At 37.7% G+C, this 22,710-nt stretch overlaps 1 protein-coding gene across 1 annotated transcript in view; it reads left to right on the top strand.

Annotated features, from left to right (window-relative positions):
- MYO3A (myosin IIIA) overlaps positions 1-22,710 on the top strand; it is a 120,427-nt gene that overhangs the window by 63,058 nt on the left and 34,659 nt on the right. The window contains exons 10-19 of the mRNA XM_069859509.1: positions 5,131-5,230; positions 7,492-7,608; positions 8,732-8,836; positions 8,922-9,005; positions 9,734-9,936; positions 12,269-12,367; positions 12,461-12,575; positions 15,882-16,008; positions 16,999-17,209; positions 19,453-19,600. Coding sequence (XP_069715610.1) covers positions 5,131-5,230; positions 7,492-7,608; positions 8,732-8,836; positions 8,922-9,005; positions 9,734-9,936; positions 12,269-12,367; positions 12,461-12,575; positions 15,882-16,008; positions 16,999-17,209; positions 19,453-19,600 — 1,309 coding nt within the window. The remainder of the gene's footprint in view (positions 1-5,130; positions 5,231-7,491; positions 7,609-8,731; positions 8,837-8,921; positions 9,006-9,733; positions 9,937-12,268; positions 12,368-12,460; positions 12,576-15,881; positions 16,009-16,998; positions 17,210-19,452; positions 19,601-22,710) is intronic.

Raw genomic sequence — 22,710 nt, 5'->3', positions numbered from 1 at the left:
TCAGACAGCATTCAGTACTGCCTTGGTCAGGGTCTCCAGACGAAATCTGTGTCAGATCAGGGGCTTAATCGTGAGGCTTTGGAATTCCAGACTAATCTTTAAGCACTTCAGGCTACTTCTTCCTCTCCTGTAGCTCAGTGTGGACTTTGTTGTACCAACAAGGAGTGTATATTCTTATATTGAGGACGCTCTTGTGTAGGATGGCTATGCTGCAAACTGCTCTCTGCATGTAGAAGCAATAGTTTCTGGCAATACAGGTATTATAATAAACAGATCTACAGTCTCATGTGCTTGTAGCTAATGCTCAGAGTAAGGATGTGGCTGCAGTGTCCTTCCAAACAATACAATGGGCAGCAGCAATGCCTGAATGGAAAACAGTTTACCTCCTGAGGCAAAACAGGAGAGAGGAGTTCCTCCTGCATTTAGGACTCCCTGAGATTAATGCTCTGCAAGTGCTATTTTACTATTATGTCAGTCTGCTTGCTCAGCAGTTCTTTTCTCCTGGAGGTGGGTTACCTAACAAGGTATTGCTCACTTTTGGAGCTTCCCCTTTGTTTTCTCAGTATTGTTCTGGCTGTAGAGCATGGGCCTGATTCGTGAGGGCAATAAAGAACTAATGCCAAAGAGTTCTTTTAGAGATGTCGTGTTTGTTCACTTAAGAACACGTATTTTTCCCTGAAATTTGTCAGGGTGCAGTCACTTCTTGACTGCAGAAATGTCTAATAATTTGCATTTCTGCAGGGCATGGTAAACCAGTCAGACTTTGGCAAACAGATTATGCAGACTGGGACGTAACTAAACTGAGTGGGCACGGGGCACCTCTGAACCAAAAGCCCCATAGCTCTTCTGGGCAGCACTGTGCTGTCAGCAACATTGCTTAAGCTTGAGCAGCGCTCTGAGACTGCAGCAGGTGCTGTACAATCATTTTAACGTAGAGGGAGCACAGCATAGCAGAGGTTTAGTAGAGGTTTGTCAGCATAGCATTGTGCAGACACAGCTGGAGTCTGGAGACACAGCAAAGAATACACTTTTCTAAATTCAGGTACAGAGTTTGCGTAGATGCAAGGCTATAGTTTTATTTAAGCGTATTTCTCGAGATACATGTGCTGAAGAAAAATAATTCTTTTAAGTGTGAATTATTAATGTTCTGTGCAGCCTCCAAAGAAATAGGATCACCAGCAATGACAGGTTCTGCACAGTTTACTCTGTGTTGCTTCTTTTCCATTTGTCACTTGTAATGCAATTTGTAACTGCTGCGAGGTGTACAGCTGTTCCCACCTTCACCTTACACCTCTTTTTTACACTCAGGCTAAGGCCAGCCCTTTTCCTGTCACTTCTTAGTCTGTGGATGATTCTCCAACCAGTTTAGGCAGAGTTCAACACGGCATCATGAGTCACACTTCCCTTTTCATGGTATTTTTGGAACTATCAGAAATCTTTTAAATACATTTTGACAATTTGAAAAAAGAAAAAGCTGCAGTTGTCTCATTTTGATTTAACTGAATCTTGAAAGGTAAGCGGGGGTGGGGTTGGGGGGGGTTAGTGTGTAATGGAAAATGTACAGAAACAATGCTGCCTTGACTCATTTTCTTATCCATACTGGGTTGATGTTTCTGGCCCTTAGCTGCTTGAATTGCTTGTTGAGCATGGCTGTGAGATCAAATGCCTCCAACCAATAATTTCTGAACAGAACAGAGAAACATGGTTATTTCAGTTCACAATGTCTATGTGCATGATGATAATGAAATTTCAGCATTGATGTCAACAGCACTGATGTGGGTTTTTTAAGTGGCTGGAGTTTGAGCAAGTGAAGCAGTATAACTGCCCTTGAGGGGTCTGTGGCCTTTGACAGCAAAGCAGAAAAATATTGTGTTCTGCAGATCTGCCACTCTGCTGTGCTCTTCTGAATGGAGAACGTAATGTGGTTTAATAAGCACTAGTGTTCTCATAAAGTCAGCTGAAGAGGATTACAGGAGAATCAATCTTATGTCATTAAACTTCTGTGGCATAAATAGAAATCATTTCCTTAAAAGAAAAAAAAATAGAGAAGTCTCCATGGCTGGAGCATTCCCCTCTATTACTGCAAGGCACTTGTTAATTTCTTGCCTTAAATGAAAAATGGTAATTGAAACAAATCTTAGGAAATATCACTCTCTCACTGATATGCACTAACAGTAAAAAAAAAAAAAAAATTTATTTAGTGTGTAACTATCCCACTAGAAATGGAAAGCATAACTTGACAAATGTCTTGTTTTGGGTTGTCCTTCAGCAATGGAAAAAATAGAACAGCAAAGCTTGACATAGTTCTGCAATTTCTGTATCTTGTCCTTTTGTGTCTATTGATAGGTCTTTCTGAAAGCCCTGTTGATGTTAGATGCGTCCTCTGGACACAAAATGACCTTCATGCAGGAACAAAGGAGAAATTGTTTAACCTGTCCAAATTTGTATTTTCAACTGAAACTGTTAAAAAGGAGTATAAATAGGAACATGGGTTATAGACGGGACAGATTTCTATTGAAGGGGTAGGGTTTTGCCTGCATCTCTGGCTTTGAACGCGTTAATATCCTTTAGCTGGTAAATGCAAATCAAGCAGCAGCAGACGACTCAAGGCTGTAATCTTAATATTGCATCCTTTTTATTACAACCTGGGGGTATACACAACCAAAAACTGTCTCACAGCATTGTTGAAAGGGCAGTACTACCAGGACAGCTCTTGTAGTATAAAGGGGTTTCAAAGGAAAGGGAAGAAGAGATCAGACCTAGGAGAGATGTGATTGCTTTACAGCAGACCCATCCCTTTTGATACTGCCTGCCAGTGTTCCTGAGTATTTTGTGCTTCAACATATTTAGACACATTACAGTCCAATTATAGATTTATTGCAGCAAAAGGGACCTTTGTTCCCCACACGCAAACATGCTCTCCTCCTGCATCTCTTTTTGTCTGTTCGCACTGCTCATGTTGAAATAGGCCCACGTGTTGTATGTTCTGTCTTGCATGGCATTAATAGGGCTCTTGTACTACACTGGGTAGTCTTCCCATTGCTTTTCTCCTCCGTGTAATTCAGCCTCACCATCATCCTTTCAACTGTGTCTACAGAGGTCTTTTTTGGTCTGTAGTAAATATTGAAAGAAAGAAAACTTTCCTGTGCTTTCCTGTGCAGCTCCAGGGTCCTAACAGTAGTTTGAGAATACTCTGAAAAATGTCTGGAGGTAAAACTGGCAAGACTTCGTCCTTCACTTCCATCAGGTCAATGTAGATTCTGTTGATTCAAATTGCTCATTGTGCTTCCTAGTCGCTTAGCCTCCACACTGGGAACTAGGCTGTGATATCGACACAGAGACCATGAAACTATGCTGACTCTTGCAATGAAATCTTACATGTTTGTGTCTTGATATTAAGGTTTCAGAATTAGTGAGCTATGGGTGTCGTCAAACACCTCCCTTTGCCCTCTGGACAAGGGAAAGATGCCAGTGGCAGCTGGCACCTGCCTAAGGGAGGAAGAAACTGCTCCATTATTGGCACCTGGGTAAGGACAGGCCATTCTGTCACCTTCAGGGAACAATAGCTAGAGACAAGAAATTGAAAGAAGCACTATACGAAGTGCTCTCATGCCTGCACTTCGATGATTCAGATCTTGATTGCATTCACAATTTGGGAGGCCATCATTTGCCCATTTCTTCCAGCCCCTTTTCAGTCCTGGCAATCATTAACTGATGGCAAATGAGTGGCTGTTTGGCTTTCTGCACCTGCATCCCATATCATTGCACTGCCTGTGTGATCTAAAGTAGCACTCATGAAGTAGGAGATTTGTGTGGAACGGGTACAGCCTAAACTCTGCAATAAGTCTTGCTGTGGGAGTTCAGAACTCTCTTAGCTTGCCTTATCTGTGCAATGTTCATTCATACTAATGTTGCTGCCCTCTTTTTCCTGTCCTCTATATATTACAGTTCTTGCCTGGGTAGACACCAGTCTGCTTTTACCCATGCCACATATCCAAATGTCAAAATTAAAAGATTTCCCTGGTCTTATCTGGAATCAAGGTAAAAAGCAAGTGTGTTTCACACAATACAGTTTCCCTACTCTCTCAGTTTTCTGAGGTATATGTTCCATGTGTTTGAGAGGTTCCTTCATACCTGTGGTATGTGAAGGGGAATAAGGTCATATCAGGAGATCAGATTTATTTGGTAGTCTTTCTATGCCTGTGTCGTATTGCACATCTGAACTTGATTTAGTTGGTGAACTCTGCTGTTACTTATCCAATTTCCCTTTTCCTGGTTTCCCCTTATCTCATAAAGCAAGTATAATAATGTGAATTGTAAACCTTGCATTTTCTGCTGCTTTTGCTTTGTTCAGCAATGCCTTTACTCTTGGACAGAGAATGGTCTGAGTGTCTTGAATTTTCTTGCTAATTTCTATATGACTGCATAACATTTGCTTTGGTTTGATTAGAAGAGAAAAGAAATTTCACTTTAAGACAAACTTAACTCTGATAAGAAAAAGAATTGAAATTTTGTTTCCTTATTTTGTACTATTTTTTCCTGTACAGTCCAAGAAAATTCTTCTTGGTCAGGATGGATTTCACATACCCCAGTGGTTCTGTAGCACTTTGTTCTACAGTGTGGCATTCCAGCTATGCTTTGCAGCATTGTCATTACTAATCTAGAAATGTTTCCATCCCAAATGCTTTGTCTGCATCATCCTTACCATGCTATGTCATCATACACTCCTGGTTTTGTCTTAACCATAATTTTTATCTGGGTCATTTTTCTTTTTGTAGGAAGGTGCTGGAGTTGGACTGTTACAGACTATATAAATATGTCCTTTTTTTCCCCTTTACTGCATGGCTCCAGTCTTGCAGCTGATGTAGGGGAGTGATCAAGCAGGGATCTGTGTGGTGCAAAAGTTCTTTATGGTATCAGTTGTGGGATTGAACCATAGATTTTGAATTGTCAAGTACAGGTTTGCTGCACTAAAAAGTTATATCCTGTCCTGTTATTCAAACGTGTGTGTTTGAATTCAGAGCAATGGAAAGCTGGAAGGTTGGAATGAATTTCCTTTAAGATGGTTACAGATGTAAGATCTGCTCTCTGTTTCCTTATATCAGGAAATTGCATGTCTTTCTTTTCTAGATTTGAACGTATTCATACAAAGAAAGGGAACTACAGTAAGTCATTAGTTTCAAACCAGGAAGAAGTAGATGATTTAGCAACCTTGGAGGTACTGGATGAGGTAAGAACCTCCTTTTTCATGTTTTCCTGAGGAGGGGTTATCATCACACAAAAGTGTGCTGTTGATTGTCAAGTTCAACTATATTATCACATTTCAATTCTTTAAATGTAGAATAGCATTTTACCAGTTTATCACAAATATTTTAGATGAGATACGCTGTGTCAGGAATGGTTCCAACTCAAAGCTAAAACACCCTCCTCTGCAGTGACAGTCTTAGAATGAGCAGTATTATAGCATCATTTGCTTAACCAGATTTATATTGCTGGATTTTATTACAGCTAAATACCTAATTTGTAATGATGTGTTAACCTGAAATCAGTCATAAGCACCTTCTCCCCTGTTACTTCGAAATCTAGTGTTGTTTCAAACCAGCTTACCATTCTCTCTTAGGCCAAGTTCTCATGGACATACTTTGGTGTGGAAATGCATTGAGATCAGTGCACGTCAGCTGAGGGTCTCACCTGTCCATGCCTTCTGGTCAACTTTTGACAAAATTACTGATACAAATCTCACTGGTTTGTGAGAGTTTAAAAATTAGTCTGGTAGAAGCAGGGCAGCATGCATAAGATAGAGGGGAAGTCTGTTGTGTTTATGTTTTAAGCTTCCAAACCAAAAAGAAGAATTGGGCCACAGCACATTATCTGCAGGTCTTGGAGGCCATCAGTGATTATAAACAAACAGTCATTCTCCCTCCTTCAGACTGTGGATAGACTATAATTCGCTTCCTCTTATCTGCAAATTTTTTTGATGTAGTATGTCTTTGCTGGTCCAGAATACTAAGTGTGGCTTTTTAGCTGGTAAACTAAATAATGCGAACAGCCCACAGAACATCTTCCTTCATCCAAAAGGTTGGTTATGGTAGCTTAATGTTTAGTTAATGCTACTTGAGCTAATCCAAACTTCGTCTACCACCCAAAGCACAGATTTAAATGATTTTTAAATATTGGGAATAGACATGTGCTAGCAAGACTGGTTTTTGTCTTTTACCATGAGGCATATAAACAACCTAAACAACCTGAGCTAAACAGAAGACACACAAAAAAACAGATGAGCCAGAAATGTACCCCTTCTCTCAGAGGTGGAGCATTCTCAGGAAAGTCCTTAGGATGCCTCCACCCAAAGGCATCATTTAACTATGTTATATTTTACTAAATCAAATCCAGTTTTAAACCTCTTCCAAATATGCATGGCAGCTTCTCGGAACTGCCTTCTTCCATTCAATTTTTTTTCTTCCATTTTAGTCCCATCGGAAGAGCAGAACAGGAGACCTTTTACCAGCGCAATAAATAATTTCAAAAAGGGCAGAACTTCCTCTAAAAATGCTATTAATGTGAATCTGGTTGTGGCCAAAAGTAAGGTAGCATTCAAAACCAGAGGGAAAGAGTTTATTAAGGCAATGGAAAACAAAAGGTTTCTCCTTATGTTTTCTTGTGAAGGAAGTGTAACCTCTTCAGCTGAATACGGAGTACAACACTGTGAACAGATGGATGTGGAAGGAAAGCAATTCCTATGTAGTTCTCTGCTGCTAGTCATTCTGTTCCGGTGAGAGTAGGGCCTAAATATTTTCACATGTACCTCAGAATAGTCTCAAGGCTGGTTTGAATTTCTTCATCCAGAAATATGTGCTCTTTTGATTGGAAATGTAACCAGGCACTTTACACACCGAGCAAAGTATGCAGAAGAAAAGAGGGAAATGATGCCAAGAAATTGGGTATACCAATAGGAGCCCTTCTTTATTCTTGGTTCAGGGAGAACTGGCTCTGCAGCAGCAAAGAACAATCACAGCAGAAACTGGTTGTTAACATAGATAGATGCCTGATTGTTTATCAGTTGGATTCAACCAGATGAACATCTGTGTGCAGAATAATGTTAGAGCAGCTGTAATGGCAGTTATGAATTCAAGCATATGTCTCTTCCTTGATGAGTCACATGAAGGTGTAGTGTTACAAATTAAGATAGGACTGTCTCATGGAAACTTTTGGTTAATTGCATTACAGTAGTACTTATTAACTCATTTTCCTACAGCCACTTAGGGACCTGCAAGTATAAGTTGTTCAAAGTGAGTTTGGACAAAGGAAATTATGAATGCTAGTGTGTTTGAAAGTATTACTTACTTTTACTCAAGATCAGTTGTATTCCTAAACATTAATACCTTTCCCTCTCTCTCCTCCTCACTCATGGTAAATGTATAAATATTTTATACATTTTCCCAATATTCTTTTTCCCCTCTGTGATTCAGTGTTTCTTTTTCTCTCCATCAGAATACAGTAACAGAGCAGTTGCAGAAGAGTTATGCCAAGGATCAGATTTACACATATGTTGGGGACATTCTCATCGCTGTCAATCCATTTCGGAACTTAGACATTTATTCTTCACAGGTGTGAAAATCTAGGCTTGATCTTTTTCAGCTAGCACTGATTTCCATTAAAATATGAATATTCATGTCAGGAATAAAGTAAGACCATTTTTGACATTTACTTCAGCTCACTGTGAAAAACCAATTACCAATACAATTGTCCCTTCAAGTGCATGTTGACAAGAACCCTTATCTTGTACTGAATTTCAGCACAGAAATGAGGAACTTCAAAAAATTTAATCTCTGATATCTTTATGTCTACGGTGTAGATCATGTCTATATCATGTTTAAAGTGCAGATAGCTATGTATGAGCAAGTTGCTCCTTTTAATCAATGGATGAAAATAGGATTTTTGAGGTCATTATTCTAGCAGCTTTCAACAGTCATACAAGGATGAGATAAATTGCACTAAACCTCATGAAATTTATTGGCTAAAACACCAGTCAGTGTAAAGAAACTGTATGTCCATCACAGCTAGTTCAGAAGTAGTATCTGTAGAGGTAAATGCATTTATTCAGGTGAATCTTAGCCCTCTTTGCAGCTTTGTGAGCATTCCTTCTCATTCACTTCCCATGGAGAGCTTCATTACTGAGGCAAATGGTGGTAGGAGCTGGGGGAAGTTCCTCTCAAGAGAGCTGAGGAAGTCGTAGCTATTTAATTGATTAGACAGTTCACAAAGCAACTGAGTAAAATTTTAACAGTTGTGAGTTTGCCTTCCTGTTAAACAAAAGGGTACAGGTATGAATGTCTGGTCATACAATAATTTGCTATTATCAGTTACTGCAGGCATAGTGAGGTCATAGTTTTTTACGTGAATATCATGCAGGAATCCTAAGAGGCTGTGAAATGCAAACAAAATGAAATTATAGTTCAGTCCTGTATGTCTGGCAACATTAAATTTTCTTATAATAATTGGAGTTTCGTAGCATAACCAGGGGTGACATCACACAAAACTGTCCTTCAGCTTTTTTAGCAGTATTTATTGTACTAAGAACAAGCAGATTTGCAGTATAGTGAGTACAGCAACAGTTTACTCAGAAAACATCACTGCCGGTAACCTCAGCATGCTGTACACTAGTCTGAAAATAAAACTAAACTCTGATAGTCCAAGAAGTTGGTAATGTTTTCATTTTTCTTACACTTAGCATTCTAAACTGTATATTGGAGCCAAACGGACTGCCAACCCTCCTCATATTTTTGCTGTTGCTGACATAGGTTACCAGTCCATGGTGACATACAACTCAGATCAGGTAAAGATGAGATGTCTTAATTATATCCTTTGCTAGGCTGGGACATGTGTAATGAGCTCAGAGTCATGTGCTTTGTTCTCTGCAGTGCATTGTTATTTCTGGAGAAAGTGGAGCTGGCAAGACACAAAGTGCTCATCTTCTGGTTCAGCAGCTCACTGTCCTGGGCAAGGTATGTTTCAAAGGGTTGCCACAGTAAGACTTCACCGCCTTAGGCCTAGTTGACTGAATTTATGGGCAGGACCGTAGGGTCTCTAAGGCCAGACTGGAACTTTATGATTATCTGTGTACCTTTTCCTCCCCCATTAACTGGGGTAACTTGACAATATTTTGGATATTCTGCAAGGAAGTACCCACTGCAGTGAGGGCTGTGACTCTACCCCTTGTTTAACTGAGTGTCTTCAAATCACACAAACATGGAATAGTCTTCTAGCTTTTCTCTTCCTTCTATAACTAGATTGCTGTCAGGGGGACATGGTCATTCTGGAAGTGGCCATCATAATCCTCTAAATAAATGCCATTTTTGTATGTCCCAGGTGAGATACAAGCAAACTGATTTACTGGTGTGGTGCAGCACAGCACTAAGCAGATGCTAATAAGGATCCAAAAAGCAGGCTAGCCATCTCAAGAGTGGCGGACCACAGAAATTGATTAGTTCTAGTGGTGCTGTTATTATTATGTGTGTTATCTCTTCCAGCCAGCCATTAGTTCTGCAGATTGCTATATTCTGACAGTTTTCATGATATATACATGCCTTTCTTTCCCCATGATTCACATGGGAATGTCTGCCCTGATAATGTCACCCTTCACCATAACAACTAGAAGAGGAAATAAACACTGAAGAATGAATGTATTTGAAAGATAACTGATAATTTTAAGAAATATCTTTTTCATATCCAGGCTAATAACAGGACTTTACAGGAGAAGATCCTCCAGGTGAATAATCTTGTAGAAGCCTTTGGGAATGCAGGAACTATCATCAATGATAACTCAAGCAGATTTGGAAAATATTTGGAAATGAAATTCACTTGTGGTGGCACTGTAGTAGGAGCTCAGATTTCAGAGTATCTCCTTGAAAAATCCAGAGTTGTCCATCAGGCAGTGTAAGTATAAAAAATACATTTGACAAAATGTACAAAAAAAATAATTTGTGGGTACAGAGAAAGCCTACAACGCAGCAAAATAATTTGGATCAAAACATTAAGGTAAATAAGATACTAGGATTTTTTTCTTATAAATTACATATGAATAGCTTATAAATCCGTGAGCTAGCTGAAAACTACTCTTGATTTTTTTTTTCCATTGCTTCCTGGGTAATTTAAACAAATCTCATTAAAATGCACATGTGAGACATAAAGTATATCAGAATGTATAGAAAATTTAAAACTCTCTAATAGTTCAGTTATAAATTCCTTTGTGGAAGTTTGAAGTGGAAGTTATGTCTTAAGTATATTGCTTGGATTTAATTCCTCTACATTTCCTCTAGTATTTCTGCTTTGTTTGTTTTCAAAGCACTCGTTTTCCATTCTGGTGCATCTAGTTGGATTTGGTTATAAAGCATTATGAACCAAATGCAGAATAGATCCATCTCTGTCATATATGTATCTCATAATATTAAATGTCAGAAAAATTAAATTACATTCCAATTAGTTAATATTATTGACAAGTACCTTCTATCCTACTATATAGCACATCCAGATTAAAAATATTTTGGCAACTCTATTTCTACCATAATGACAACAGGAAAACAGAGTTTGAGACAAGGAATGTTGTCACTGACTTGAATTTTTCCCCTTGTTGATATCTTACTTATTTTTGCGCTTTTTGTTGTTCTGCAGACCTTGTTGCCTGCTGTAAATTTGTGACATGAAGAACATCTAAGTATTCCTTGGAATGTTTCAATAAGCAGTTAAAGTTAGAGGCATTTCTATGAAATGTTGGTTATTTCCCCAGTTGAACATAAGCATGGAAACTGCTTTTCCAGAGGAAAATCAGGTTTTTCCTTAAAATTCCAATTTTTTTCTCATAACTTTTCATGAGTTTGTTCTGCGGCTGTCAGTTTGTATTTCTATTTAGCCATATGCTGAGACAGGAAGTCAGCAAACTATTTACGCGCCTCAAATGCTATTTAGGTAAGCATTTAGGTGTCTGCATTCGCAAGAAAATGCCACCAAACTGTTTAGTGTGAGAGCCACTAGAGGTTTAATTTTAAGGCCAAGGGTGGCTGAAGCTCCTTGTATCAAGTGTGTCCTCCTCTTCACTGAGATCTTTTTGTGGCTGGTCCATGCAGCCATACCAAGTCAGAAAACTGGCAATCAGGTACCTGCATTACAAGGACAGTCTATTCTGCTCTTCTGGTAGAACATGACTCCCAAACACACACACAGAGCAAGGAATGACTTTTTGAAGAAAACCAGTGACTGACTATCCAGAGAATGGGATACTCAAGTTCTGGACCAACTTCAAGCCAAAAGATACTGAACCTACAGGTTTCCTTATCTTTCAAGGGAATACACAAACCATCAGGACATGGAGAGGTTTCAGCAGGCATATGAAGCATGGCTATACAGCCTAGTGGTTAAGACACTGAGGAGGAAGATATAAGGATCTGCTCCTGCTCCTTGAAATGATCTTGTTTTCTACTACTGACTGTCCACAGTAAAATGCACAAATTAAGATGGCACTGAACTCTGATTTAGGCACCCCTATGCAGAGAGGAGTGCACTGGGCTCTGATCCCATTTCACAGAAGGCTGAAATGGTGCTCCTGAGACATATACCTCAGCTCATGCAGAAACCAGGGATTCAAACACAATTCCATTTTTGTCATTTCACAGTGATTGACATGGCCACCTCAGGGTCCAGTGGTGGTTGGAAATTTCCACCTAAGTGTCCAGTTCTTCCTCATGAGGTGCACAGGATGCTTGGATGTATAAATAAACCTTCTGTCCTGGGTGTGAGCACATAACTTCTAGGCAAAGCATTTCAAGTCATAAGACCCTTTGCTGAATGTCTGCTTATGCGCTTTCTTGGTTGTGGACTAGAGGACACAGAAAACATACTGGATTAAGTGAATCAGGATTGTACAGCTCTCCCATGGTCAGAAGATTTTTTTAGAATCTGGATGTTAAGCAGCCTGTTTAATGCTGGTGGGTGAGCAAAGTGCAAGATCTCAGACAGCATCGACCAACTGCATCAAAAGCAAAGCATTTAGGTGCTTGTAGCACGACGCAGCCACTCTGACAGCTTCAGAACAAACACACAGTGGTACAGAAAGGGTGTTCACTTCACAAAAGCTCGTATAATAAAGCTTCTTTCAGAGTCCTCTGTCAAATTGCATGAGCCTTGTCTGTTATTAAAATAACATTTAATAATAGCACGTATGTCATCCGTTTGTGTAACATTACTAAATCAGTTTGTTGTTCTATTGTTTCAGAGGGGAGAAAAATTTCCATATTTTTTATTATATTTATGCTGGTCTGGCAGAAAAGAAAAAACTGGCACATTATAAACTGCCAGAATACAGACCTCCCAGGTAATGCAGTTTATTTTTACATAAATTGATTACTAAGATTGTTGAATTCTCACCTTATTTACATTCTAACTCCATATCCATCAACTCTTCCAGATATCTGCAAAATGATCATTTCAGAATAGTGCAAGATTTCATGAACAATAGCTTTTATAAGTCTCAGTTTGAATTAATTGAACAGTGCTTCAAAGTCATAGGTTTTACACTGGAGGTGAGTGCTGATAACCATTTGGGGTTTTTTTTGGTGAACTTTAATGGGTACCTTTATCAGAAAAAAACTTACATAAAGCATTCAAATAATTTCCTTTGTTATTTTCTTCCTTCAGCAGTAGTGTCTTTATGGTTTAGGATATTGCATGGTAAAGTTACTGTTATATTACTACATTTAAATTTTTAAGGTTTCAAGGCATTGATAAACTAATAACATGGTATTAGTCGACAAGGCTTTGAAATCAGTGAACATTGCACAGCTGAGTAATTGGGAAAAAATGTTTTTTGCAAATTAAATGCATAGAAAATGATGCTGTAACTATTTATTAGCCTATAATTTTAGGCCTGTGAATACAAGCCTCATTTCTTCCAAGATCAAGTCCATGCTGAGAGTTCTAAAAATTCATTGAGTTGATCTGAGTTTAGATGAAGTCAATACATTTTGACAACTCCAGGGGCAAAGTTGAATGAAGTTTTTACATTCCTTTAGAGTGAATCTCATCACTGAACATTAACTGAACCCATTCTTTCTTTATGATCTCTTATTATTGCTCTGCTGGCCATTAAACCCCTCTCCTCAGGCTTTCTTTGGTTATTATAGCATAATTACAATAAAAAACCCAATCCTTTGGATTTATAAATTAGGATGCAAGGGAAGGAAACTTTGTCCTGCATCCAAGTTTTTTCTTCTTAGAAATGGTACATCACAGCTGTATTTTACCACTGACTTTATCACAAATCATAGTTGGAGCATGATCCATACAGTATCTGTGAAATATAGCACTAATGCTGCAGAATGGGTGTATGTTTTAATTTCTTTGACAAAACTGCATGATATAAGGGGCTTTTTGTGGGAATCTACTCACTTCAGTTGAATATTTCTGACTTCCCTGTAAATATTTGAATAGCTAGCAGAACGGATTTATTCACCTATTCTGTTCCACCATAGTCATTTTGCATTTAGCCACAGGAGCAGTAGAGTTCACAGCCTCTTTCTCCTCTACGTGCTTATTCACAACTGCAGTTAGTATTATCACACCCGTAATGTTACACATCTTTTCAGACACGTACTTCCACCTTTCCAGAAGCAGCATGGAAGGCCGTGCACTGTTCAGCACTGATAGCAGTTTCGTCACTGCACCAGAGACCTTGATAAGTCCTGATTTATACCATGAAAAACAGCAAGTCTGTTTTTGTTCCCAGTTCTTTTGTTCACTTTGATGGATGGAAACAATAATCCTGATTATCCAAAAGAGAAGACCTTCCTTATATATTGAAGATCCAGTTAGAACTAGGTCACTGGCTGCATTGTGCAGTTTTAGCATGGATCTTCACTTGATTAACTCAGCAAGCCACTGTGAGCTGAATCTATAAAGAATTTTCTACCTGTAGAACCCCCACAGTTTCAGAGGGAAATTCAGTACCATAGGCAATCTAACTGTGGTTACATGTGAGCCCCATGCACATTGGCCTGTCTTACATTCTCCACAGGATGAATTACCCTGTCTGAGGCCGTGTTTGCACGAGTGAAGGAATAGAGAAGTCTTCCCTCACTTAGGTTCTGATGTAAGATACACATGCAAAGACAATTTATTTTCAGAGAGAAAAAGACAATGTTAAGACAATGAGTTCCTTTCCCAAGCTCACATTTTAGTAATGCAGCCTTAAGCTTTGACACTCATCCCAGTGCACAGAGGAGATTCTATATAAGCATGTTCCATGTTTTGTTAGCAGAATACTTTGTACATAATATCCTCTCCACTCCAATTAAAACTGAGACCTAAAGAAGGCTTTATTTCTTTTAAATTTGTTTGTAACTGACTGGCAGGCTTTAATAGTAATTACTGTCAGTACTCCCTGTCTTAAAATCACACTGTCTCATTTCAGACTGCACAGCAAAATGAATAGGAAAGAACTGCCTGAGGTGAACAGTAACCGTGCTGTATGAAACAGATCAAGCCAGATTTCAAACATGCTGGGAAAGGGCACAAAAAAGTCAGCACCTATACGTCCTGTACAGCATAGTAGCAGAAAGGAAGCTATCCATTTCATTGCATTTCGTCTGTGTCCTTAAGCTTAGAATGAAAGTGATTGCTTAAAACCTGGGTAAACTGTGCACCAATTATCCTGAGCATAATTTTTAGATTGAATTTACCTAGTTTGTCTTGCTGTCACTAGAATAATTAATTTATTAACTGCTAAGTTAACTTCTGAAAGTGTTGAAAACAAGATCAGATATTCTAGAGTAATTAAGGACTTTATCTGAGTAAATGATGCCTCACATGGTACCAGCAAACTTTTGAATAGTAGAGACAAAATGCTGTGCAATTATGAAAAGTCTGTTGTTAGAAAATACCAATCAAATTTACAAAACCCTTTCTTATAAAACATAAAATACTATTATTGCTTGCCTCAATATATTGTATCATAGATTCTTAGCTTAAAACTTGCTTTATAGGAACATCTCAGTATTTCTGAGTGCAAAATATTCAGACATCATTGAGCATACTGACAAACATTCACAGTTCAGAAGAAGATTCACAGTTCAAATCTAGGTCAAACCTGCATTATTTCATTAACTGAAAAAATATTTTGTGATATATAAGTACTTAAAGTCACTTACTATTTCAAGATATGTTAGCCCTTTTTCAAGGCAGAATCCTTCTTCAGAACCTACTAAATAATCTGAAATTTAAATATGTTTAAGTAAAATCCATACCAAAGTTCTTTGGTGAGTGCACAGTTTCTAAGTGACATTTTGAAGGGTAAAGTGCTTTGCCAAATCAGAAATTTCAGGTTTAATTCTTTTCCCAGTGTGACTTTTTCTGATGATGTTCTTAGGAGATGTTGCAGACTTATTATTCAGAGTACCTTTGTTTCCACGTTCCTAGAAACATAGATGTAGATTTTTTCTTATATTTTTGTTGATCTAGGTATTACATTTTCAGACACAGTTATGCCTGCAGACACAGTGAAACCTGAGTATAAAGTAACCTCTGTATTCTTTCTGCGTAAGAGGATTACGGTCACCACTGTTTTGTGATGCCCCTACTCCATATCAATCCTGTCCTGTAGACGAGTGTAGATGAGAGACTAAGCTATAGTTTGTCTTGCCCTCTTTAAATGTCCAACACTTGAAATACTGTGCCAAGAAAAGTATTCCTAAAAGTCATGGGCATGTGGCAAACGAGAGAGACAGTGATTGTTCCAGGCTTAAGAGCAACACATGTGCATGCCCATTGCACAAACCAAAGTGACAAATCTATCTGGCTATTAAGTATTTTGTCTCTTTTAATATACTTTTCAGGAACTTGGAAGTGTGTATAGTGTCCTGGCTGCCATTTTAAATGTGGGTAACATAGAATTTTCTGCAGTGGTATCTGAACATATGATTGACAAGAGCAACATTTCCAATCCAGTAGCCCTTGAAAACTGTGAGTGTTTTTTCTTGATTTGTTTTCCTTTAGTGTTTTGATAGCAAATTTATTTTATTGCAAGGGAGTTATCAATGAAAACTGTATTCAGATGGAAATCTTGCAAGAATTATTAAATGCTGAAGATAGATTAATTCCATGCCCACTTGAATTCAAATGCAAAAAGAAAAATTTTCCATGATAGGCACCTTATTTGACTAACCCATTCACTGGCATTCAGGAAACATGACTAATACTGCAGATGCCTGAAAAGAAAATTTTCAGAATTTTTCCAGTGTTATTTGAACAGTTGATGGAGAACCTCATTAACACTTCAAATAGGGTTTTTTCCCCCAGTTTCTTTCTCAGATACTCACAACTTGTTCCTCGCATGTGCCTGCTGAAATATGGCTCACTAATTCTTTGGAAGGGATACTTTACGTTTTCGGCTGCCAGGAGGCAGAGAAGGGAAAGGGGCAAAGATTCTCAAGAAAGTTGCTAGTCTTTCTCTGTAATTATGGGTGGTGAGATAATGACATCTTCATGCCATCTTCTTACAGGTTTTCCTGTAATATTATGGGATTTTCCTGTAATATTATGGGATTGGGAAGGAAATACCATCTTTTTGGAGCTAATGGAGGACAGCAGTGACTTATATGGATGGATTATAACTGAGAGGAATATTCACACCTCACAACTTACATACTCCTGACATAGTCACCTAGATTCCCTAGCATTTTCCCATAGACTGTTTGGAGAAATAGCCTCCTTGATAAAGCAATTCAGAACCTAAAGGCCTCTGCTTTGAATCACTTAGTCATTGACTGCAGTGGAAGGCTGGTGACTAAATTAGATACTGACAGTTTTTTGACATGAACACCCTCATTAGTCATAGTTCAAGACTTTGATTTGGCCTTTATTCATTATAGGCCACACTTGCAGCTTTGATTGCAAAAATATGTATTTTTCCTTCCATAATCTACCTCTGAGCTCTGTTACCTTCCTTCCTAGGTGCATCCTTGCTGTGTATTCAGGCAGATGAACTGCAAGAGGCCCTCACCTCTCACTGTGTAGTGACTCGAGGAGAAACAATTATTCGTCCCAACACTGTGGAAAAAGCCACTGATGTCAGAGATGCCATGGCCAAAGCTCTGTATGGGCGCCTCTTTAGCTGGATAGTGAATCGCATCAACACATTACTAAAACCTGACCAACAGTTAAGGTAAAAGAAGCTTTTCCAGAACAAAGAGAGATTTTCTGTGGGAATACTATCAACTACACTAGAGCATTTAGTGTTGTCGTCTGCTTTTTCTCTACTACCTTTTTGTTTATGACACCACCATGTTCAAAACAGAAGGCTTTATCCTATTCATAGCATGTGGTGAAAATACAGTATGTCTGGATAGCACAGGTGTCGGGTGCTTTCCTGTTTAACCTTAGCTCATTTAACCCTTTGTAAATTACATACTAACTACTATAAAGGAATACCTTTTCAAGGTCAACTTTTGACATTCATCTGTTGATTTCATAGATAAAAATCTGCTCTTACTTGCAGATGTTGCTGTTGCTTCTGTTGCTGTTGTTATGAGTGTGATTTTATACATGTGTGAAAGTAGTTTCCAAACACATTTACTGAAATTAACGCCCACCCTACCCTTGCAAGGTGACATTTTAAATACAGAAACAAGATAGATAAGTGAGAATGAGATGTAACATATTTTGCAAAGTAATCAAAGAAGAAATTATGTGGCTTGCATTGTAGATACCATAGATGAGAAGACTCTATGGCTCGTAGTAGCAGTGAAAAAGGGCAAACTTATAACTACCTGAATGTGAATATCAATACTAAATAGCTTTGGGTGCTAATGCTTTGGGTGCTATCTGACTGCAAATACAGTCATAGAATCATAGAAACATTAGGTTGGAAAAGAACTTTGAGATCATCAAGCCCAATCATAGCTGTCCAATACTAAATCCTATCCCTGAGCACTTCATCTACCCATCATTTATTATATTTCAAACGAAAATTGTTTATCTTAAGAGACAGTTGGGGTAGCAAATCCCAGATTTGCAAATTTGATTTTTCTGGATTTTTTTTTTTTAAACATCAGAGGAAAGCCAAAGTTGTAATCCTAAAATCTGTCTAAGCTTTCAAATATTTGGTTACAGCATAGCAGCAATAAAGAGAACTTTAATCAGTAAATGAGAGGATAAATTCCTGATAGATGGGGCAGCACACTAGTATGTGTGCCTCTCTCAGGTGCCTGTTACAGACCCCTTTTCAAATTGAATACTTATTGTGCTGGTGAAAAGGGAGAAAGTTCAAACTTAAATGTTCACTAGACAAAAAAAACCCAAGGTCCACATTGGTTTTGTGGTAGTAAAATAATTTTTATTTGCTACTTTTATGTAATTAGCTCTGAGAAGGAATGGAACAAGACAAATTTCAGCAGTCTATTCACCCAAAATATGATTTCTGGACCGATAAAATAGTTACCAGTTTCAGGTGAAAATCAGCAAGCACCTTTGATCCCTCCACAATGAAACACTTATGTTTTTGAGATGGACCTAACAAAGAGGTTCAAGTGCTGTTCTTGAGTATCTTGAGGCTGGTCCTTCATATCTGATTTCCTAAATGTTTTAGAAAATAAAATAAAGTAAAATAAAATAAAATAAGTTACAGATAGCACCTTAAAGGGGTTTTATAGGTAGAATGCAATTTTTTTTTTTAATTTAGCTAAGAAAGGACACTGATGTCAACTTCAGTTTGATATAAAACTGTATCCTTTTAATTTTTTGTTTCAGCGAAAAAATACAAATATTAGGGGGTTTTCCCAATTGCAGAAATGACCACATACGTCTCAGAATGCCTTAGCTAAAATTTCAGACTGAAGTTTTTACTAGTACTACTTCTCTGGAACTTAATCGGTAATTTAAATTAATGTCACATTCCAGTACATTTAGATGCATAAAAGTTCTGGTTATTGATTCTTGTGACTTTCATGTTAAAATAAGACGTTTTAATTGTTGTGAATAAATGATATAAAGAAATAAATGACAGCAATCTTTAATTTCAAGATACTAGCAAGTAAAGCCTGTTTTTCTACACGAAAAAGAAAAAGAATTGCATGTTGTTTCTGTACAATACTTAGATTTTAATGACAGAATGAAACCTAACAAATACTACATTAAAAATAAAATTGTAAATCCTGTATGTGCTTATCAATTGATTTGGTAATTATGTGATTCAGTGTATCTGCAAGTGCAGTCATCTTTGAATTGATGCACGTTTATTGTATTTCAAACACAAAGTTTTTGTTAATTTAGGACATGTTTAGTTTGGCAAAAAATTATCCAGTTTAACTGGCACATGGATTTGGCCCATTATTTCCTTCTGTGAAATACTAATGAACCTAGTCACTAAAATAAAGATACAACAATAGAAAGTTTATTTAATCTTTGCAGTGGAAATGATGATGGTTTGAACATTGGAATTCTTGATATTTTTGGCTTTGAAAATTTCAAAAAAAATTCTTTTGAACAACTCTGTATCAACATTGCCAATGAACAAATTCAGTTCTACTTCAATCAACATGTCTTTGCCTGGGAACAGGTATGTGTGGAATATTTTCATAAAACTTTCATGTTGCTAGAAGTATAAAACCTTGTTTCAATAAACTACATTTTTCTTTCTCGTTAATAAGTTGTAAATTGCAGTTTATAACAAATGTTTTCTGAGTATGTATTATGTGAAGTAGTGCTTGCTATTTGCAAGTAAAATGCCTACATAAAATGCATTAAGCTTGAAATTTACAGTATCTAAGCAACATAACACAGTGATAATCAGTTTGATGCAAATAGAATGTTGTTTTCTTGAGGAATAACGGGTGATGTAAGGTACAATTTTACAGTAAAAAAATAAATGAGTGGTAGCATAATTTTTAAAGTGCAGTGTTCATAATAGCTTACTAATAATAAGCTTAATGAACACTGAAATTCAATTATTAAAAATTGAAAATCTTGAAATTATTTTGTTCTTATTCAGGAACCAGATCATTTAAGCTAAATGCTGATGGATTTTATCTGAATAATTTGATGTAAAACCAAAAAGTAACAGAATTTTAATTATAAAAGTTTCTGAAGTAGAAGAAGCAGCGAAAAACCTCAAAAAATATCATCTCAGATTTGTAAATATTATCATGAGAATTAAATTAACTATCTTTTATTCATTATTCAATGTTGTTCCCTCGTGTCTGCTCTGCAGCATTTGTAGTGCATTTCCCTCTCGTTTTCCTCTCCTTTTTTTTCTGCCTGGTTTTTAGCTGCTGAAATTTAGCTAAACCATGACACCATTTAAACCAAAGCGTCATCAGACCATGTTCTCAGCAAAATGCCTTTTTTTTTTTTTTGATTATACGTGAAGACAATTTCCTAATTTATTAAGTGAAACCAGGTTGCGTAACCTAATATTACCTAGTAGCTAATATTATCATAGCTAATATTACCTGATCACAGAAAAGATACCATGCAATACTGAGATAAGTTAGGAGCCCAAGTATTGGTGTAAATCAGTCATTCCTTTTGACATCCCATCCATAGGAATATTTCTGGTGGATTATGATGTAGAATTTCAATGAGCAGCTGCTATTTTTAGGAGCTTTCTTGTCATGAAACATCATGGAGGATTACAGAATCCTGTAGCTGATTCAGCTTATTAATTCAAATAAGATCTATTTCATTACGGTTTTATGATGTACATCGTTAAGGCGTTTATTCTTGCTATTTGTTTCCTAATAATATGGTTGAAGACCAAGCATTGCATAAGGAAATGTGATATGGTTATCTTATTTCGGAGCCATCTGTCACACTGGTGCCTGGAAGACTTGGTCATCAGCCAACCTCCAGAAGCCCAAGGGAAGTGATGAAGTGAACTCCTTCCATATCATACTGGGCAGGCATCAGCGTTACTGAAACCGTCTGCACTGACACACATTCAGTTGTTGAGGTGCAGACACAAAGGACCGAATGGCCACACAGGCTCCAGGCTGGGAGGTCAAGCCCTGCACACTGGCTGGGCAGGGAAGGGAGCAGCTGTTGCTGGTTTTGATGTAGTAGTGCAGCTATTATAGACCTCCTTTCAGTTTTGAGAATTCTTGTATCAGCTCTCTAATGCAGCCTCTCTTGCAAGCATTTGAAGTTGGAAAAAGTTAATCATTAGACGGGTTGTCTGAGAGAGCTTGTTTGAAGATGTCTGAGTGTCAATGAAACACTCTTCTCTGATAGATTCATCCAAGCAATCTCTTCGTTTTCCCCCTTGGTAAGTGTACTCCTAAGCAGTGAGAGCTAGTTTCGTGAAGGTAACATCTGTGTCTCAGTACAGCTGCAGCCCTCGGTTAAGCTGCCAGTACACTGGTGTTATCTTTGGGAGATAATACGGACTCATTCCTTTCCTGCCACTAGTTCCTACAGGTATATAATTAGCTTCTTGCCTATATCAGTGATACATTTATTACTCTCCTGTCTTGCGTTGCTACTCAGGTTATTGATTAAAATAAAATGTAAGACTCCATCTGTCCACTGCTCGAGGGGAGATGTGAGTGAAGTTAATGTTAAACGTCTGAGATGAGGAGCCTTCATGGGGCTGTAGGAGAGATTCGTAATGCTTACACCCTTGTATGGGCATATAAACTGAGCCATAATCTATCCTTAGAGTGAAGAGTGTCCAGGGAAATTGAATCAGGCTGGACAGTGGAAGGGTTTAGGTTTATATTCTGTGTTCTCTTTCAAAAGGATCAGAAGATTTATTTATAAGGGCTTGTATTTTGAGGAAGTGTTATTGATTTTATTCATTTTGCTCTTTCTCTCTGGCTTAGAGATGAAGTCAAATAACGTTTGCTTTTCTGTGGTAAATGGCAGTTAACTGCTTTTCAAAGTACTCGATGTATTGCATTTTTCTCTCACTCCTGGCTATCATTCAGACTCAAGTGAGTGACACATAAGGAGAAGTCTTTCAGGGTTAGAGGTCTTTGAACTCATTAATATTAGCCATCGTTCATGTTTATGGCACTCTTGTCACAATGAATTCAGGGTAGCAGAAGTGTGATGTTGATGCCATACGTTAATACAACACTTCTATAAAATCATATCCTTTGTAACAGGGATGACTTTAAAGTAGATCAAAAGGCTTAAGTATGTGTTTCATAGCATGGGGAGCAGCCTGCACAGGACTGAACTGTTCAGTGGATACCTGCTATTGCATTACATAAAGCAGGTGAAAATAATGGAGGGGGGGAAATCTCGAGAGCATCTTTCTCTTGGGCAATTTAAGGATTTTCTCTGCCTTGCGGAAGCATTGAAGAAAGTAATTCTTATGTTCTTCAGCTATAATTTAAGTTATTTTCAAAATAAAGCCATCAGAACACACTGTGAACACATTTATTTTCAGAGTTTTCTCATTATGATAGGAATCCAAATATATTTGCAATTTGTAGGAGAAAACAAAAAATCCACCAGCTTTTCTATTGTTTGTTTGGTTGGTTTTTTTTAATCTTGCTGAATACCATTCCCTAGTTCCCTAAAAGAAGTGAAAATGTTAGAGGCCAACCTGAGACAATTATTTAATTTTTAGAAACACCTTCCTTCAATTACTGGAAAGTGTGTACACCATATTTCTCCACATAAGAACTTTTCCAGATGTTTGAGGAGGGGGATCAAACAAGTGAG

The sequence above is a fragment of the Phaenicophaeus curvirostris genome, chromosome 6, assembly GCF_032191515.1.
Source record: "Phaenicophaeus curvirostris isolate KB17595 chromosome 6, BPBGC_Pcur_1.0, whole genome shotgun sequence".
Lineage (NCBI taxonomy): Eukaryota > Metazoa > Chordata > Aves > Cuculiformes > Cuculidae > Phaenicophaeus > Phaenicophaeus curvirostris.
The sequence above is the reverse complement of the archived record's forward strand: the minus strand, read 5'-3'. Positions and strand labels throughout refer to the sequence as shown.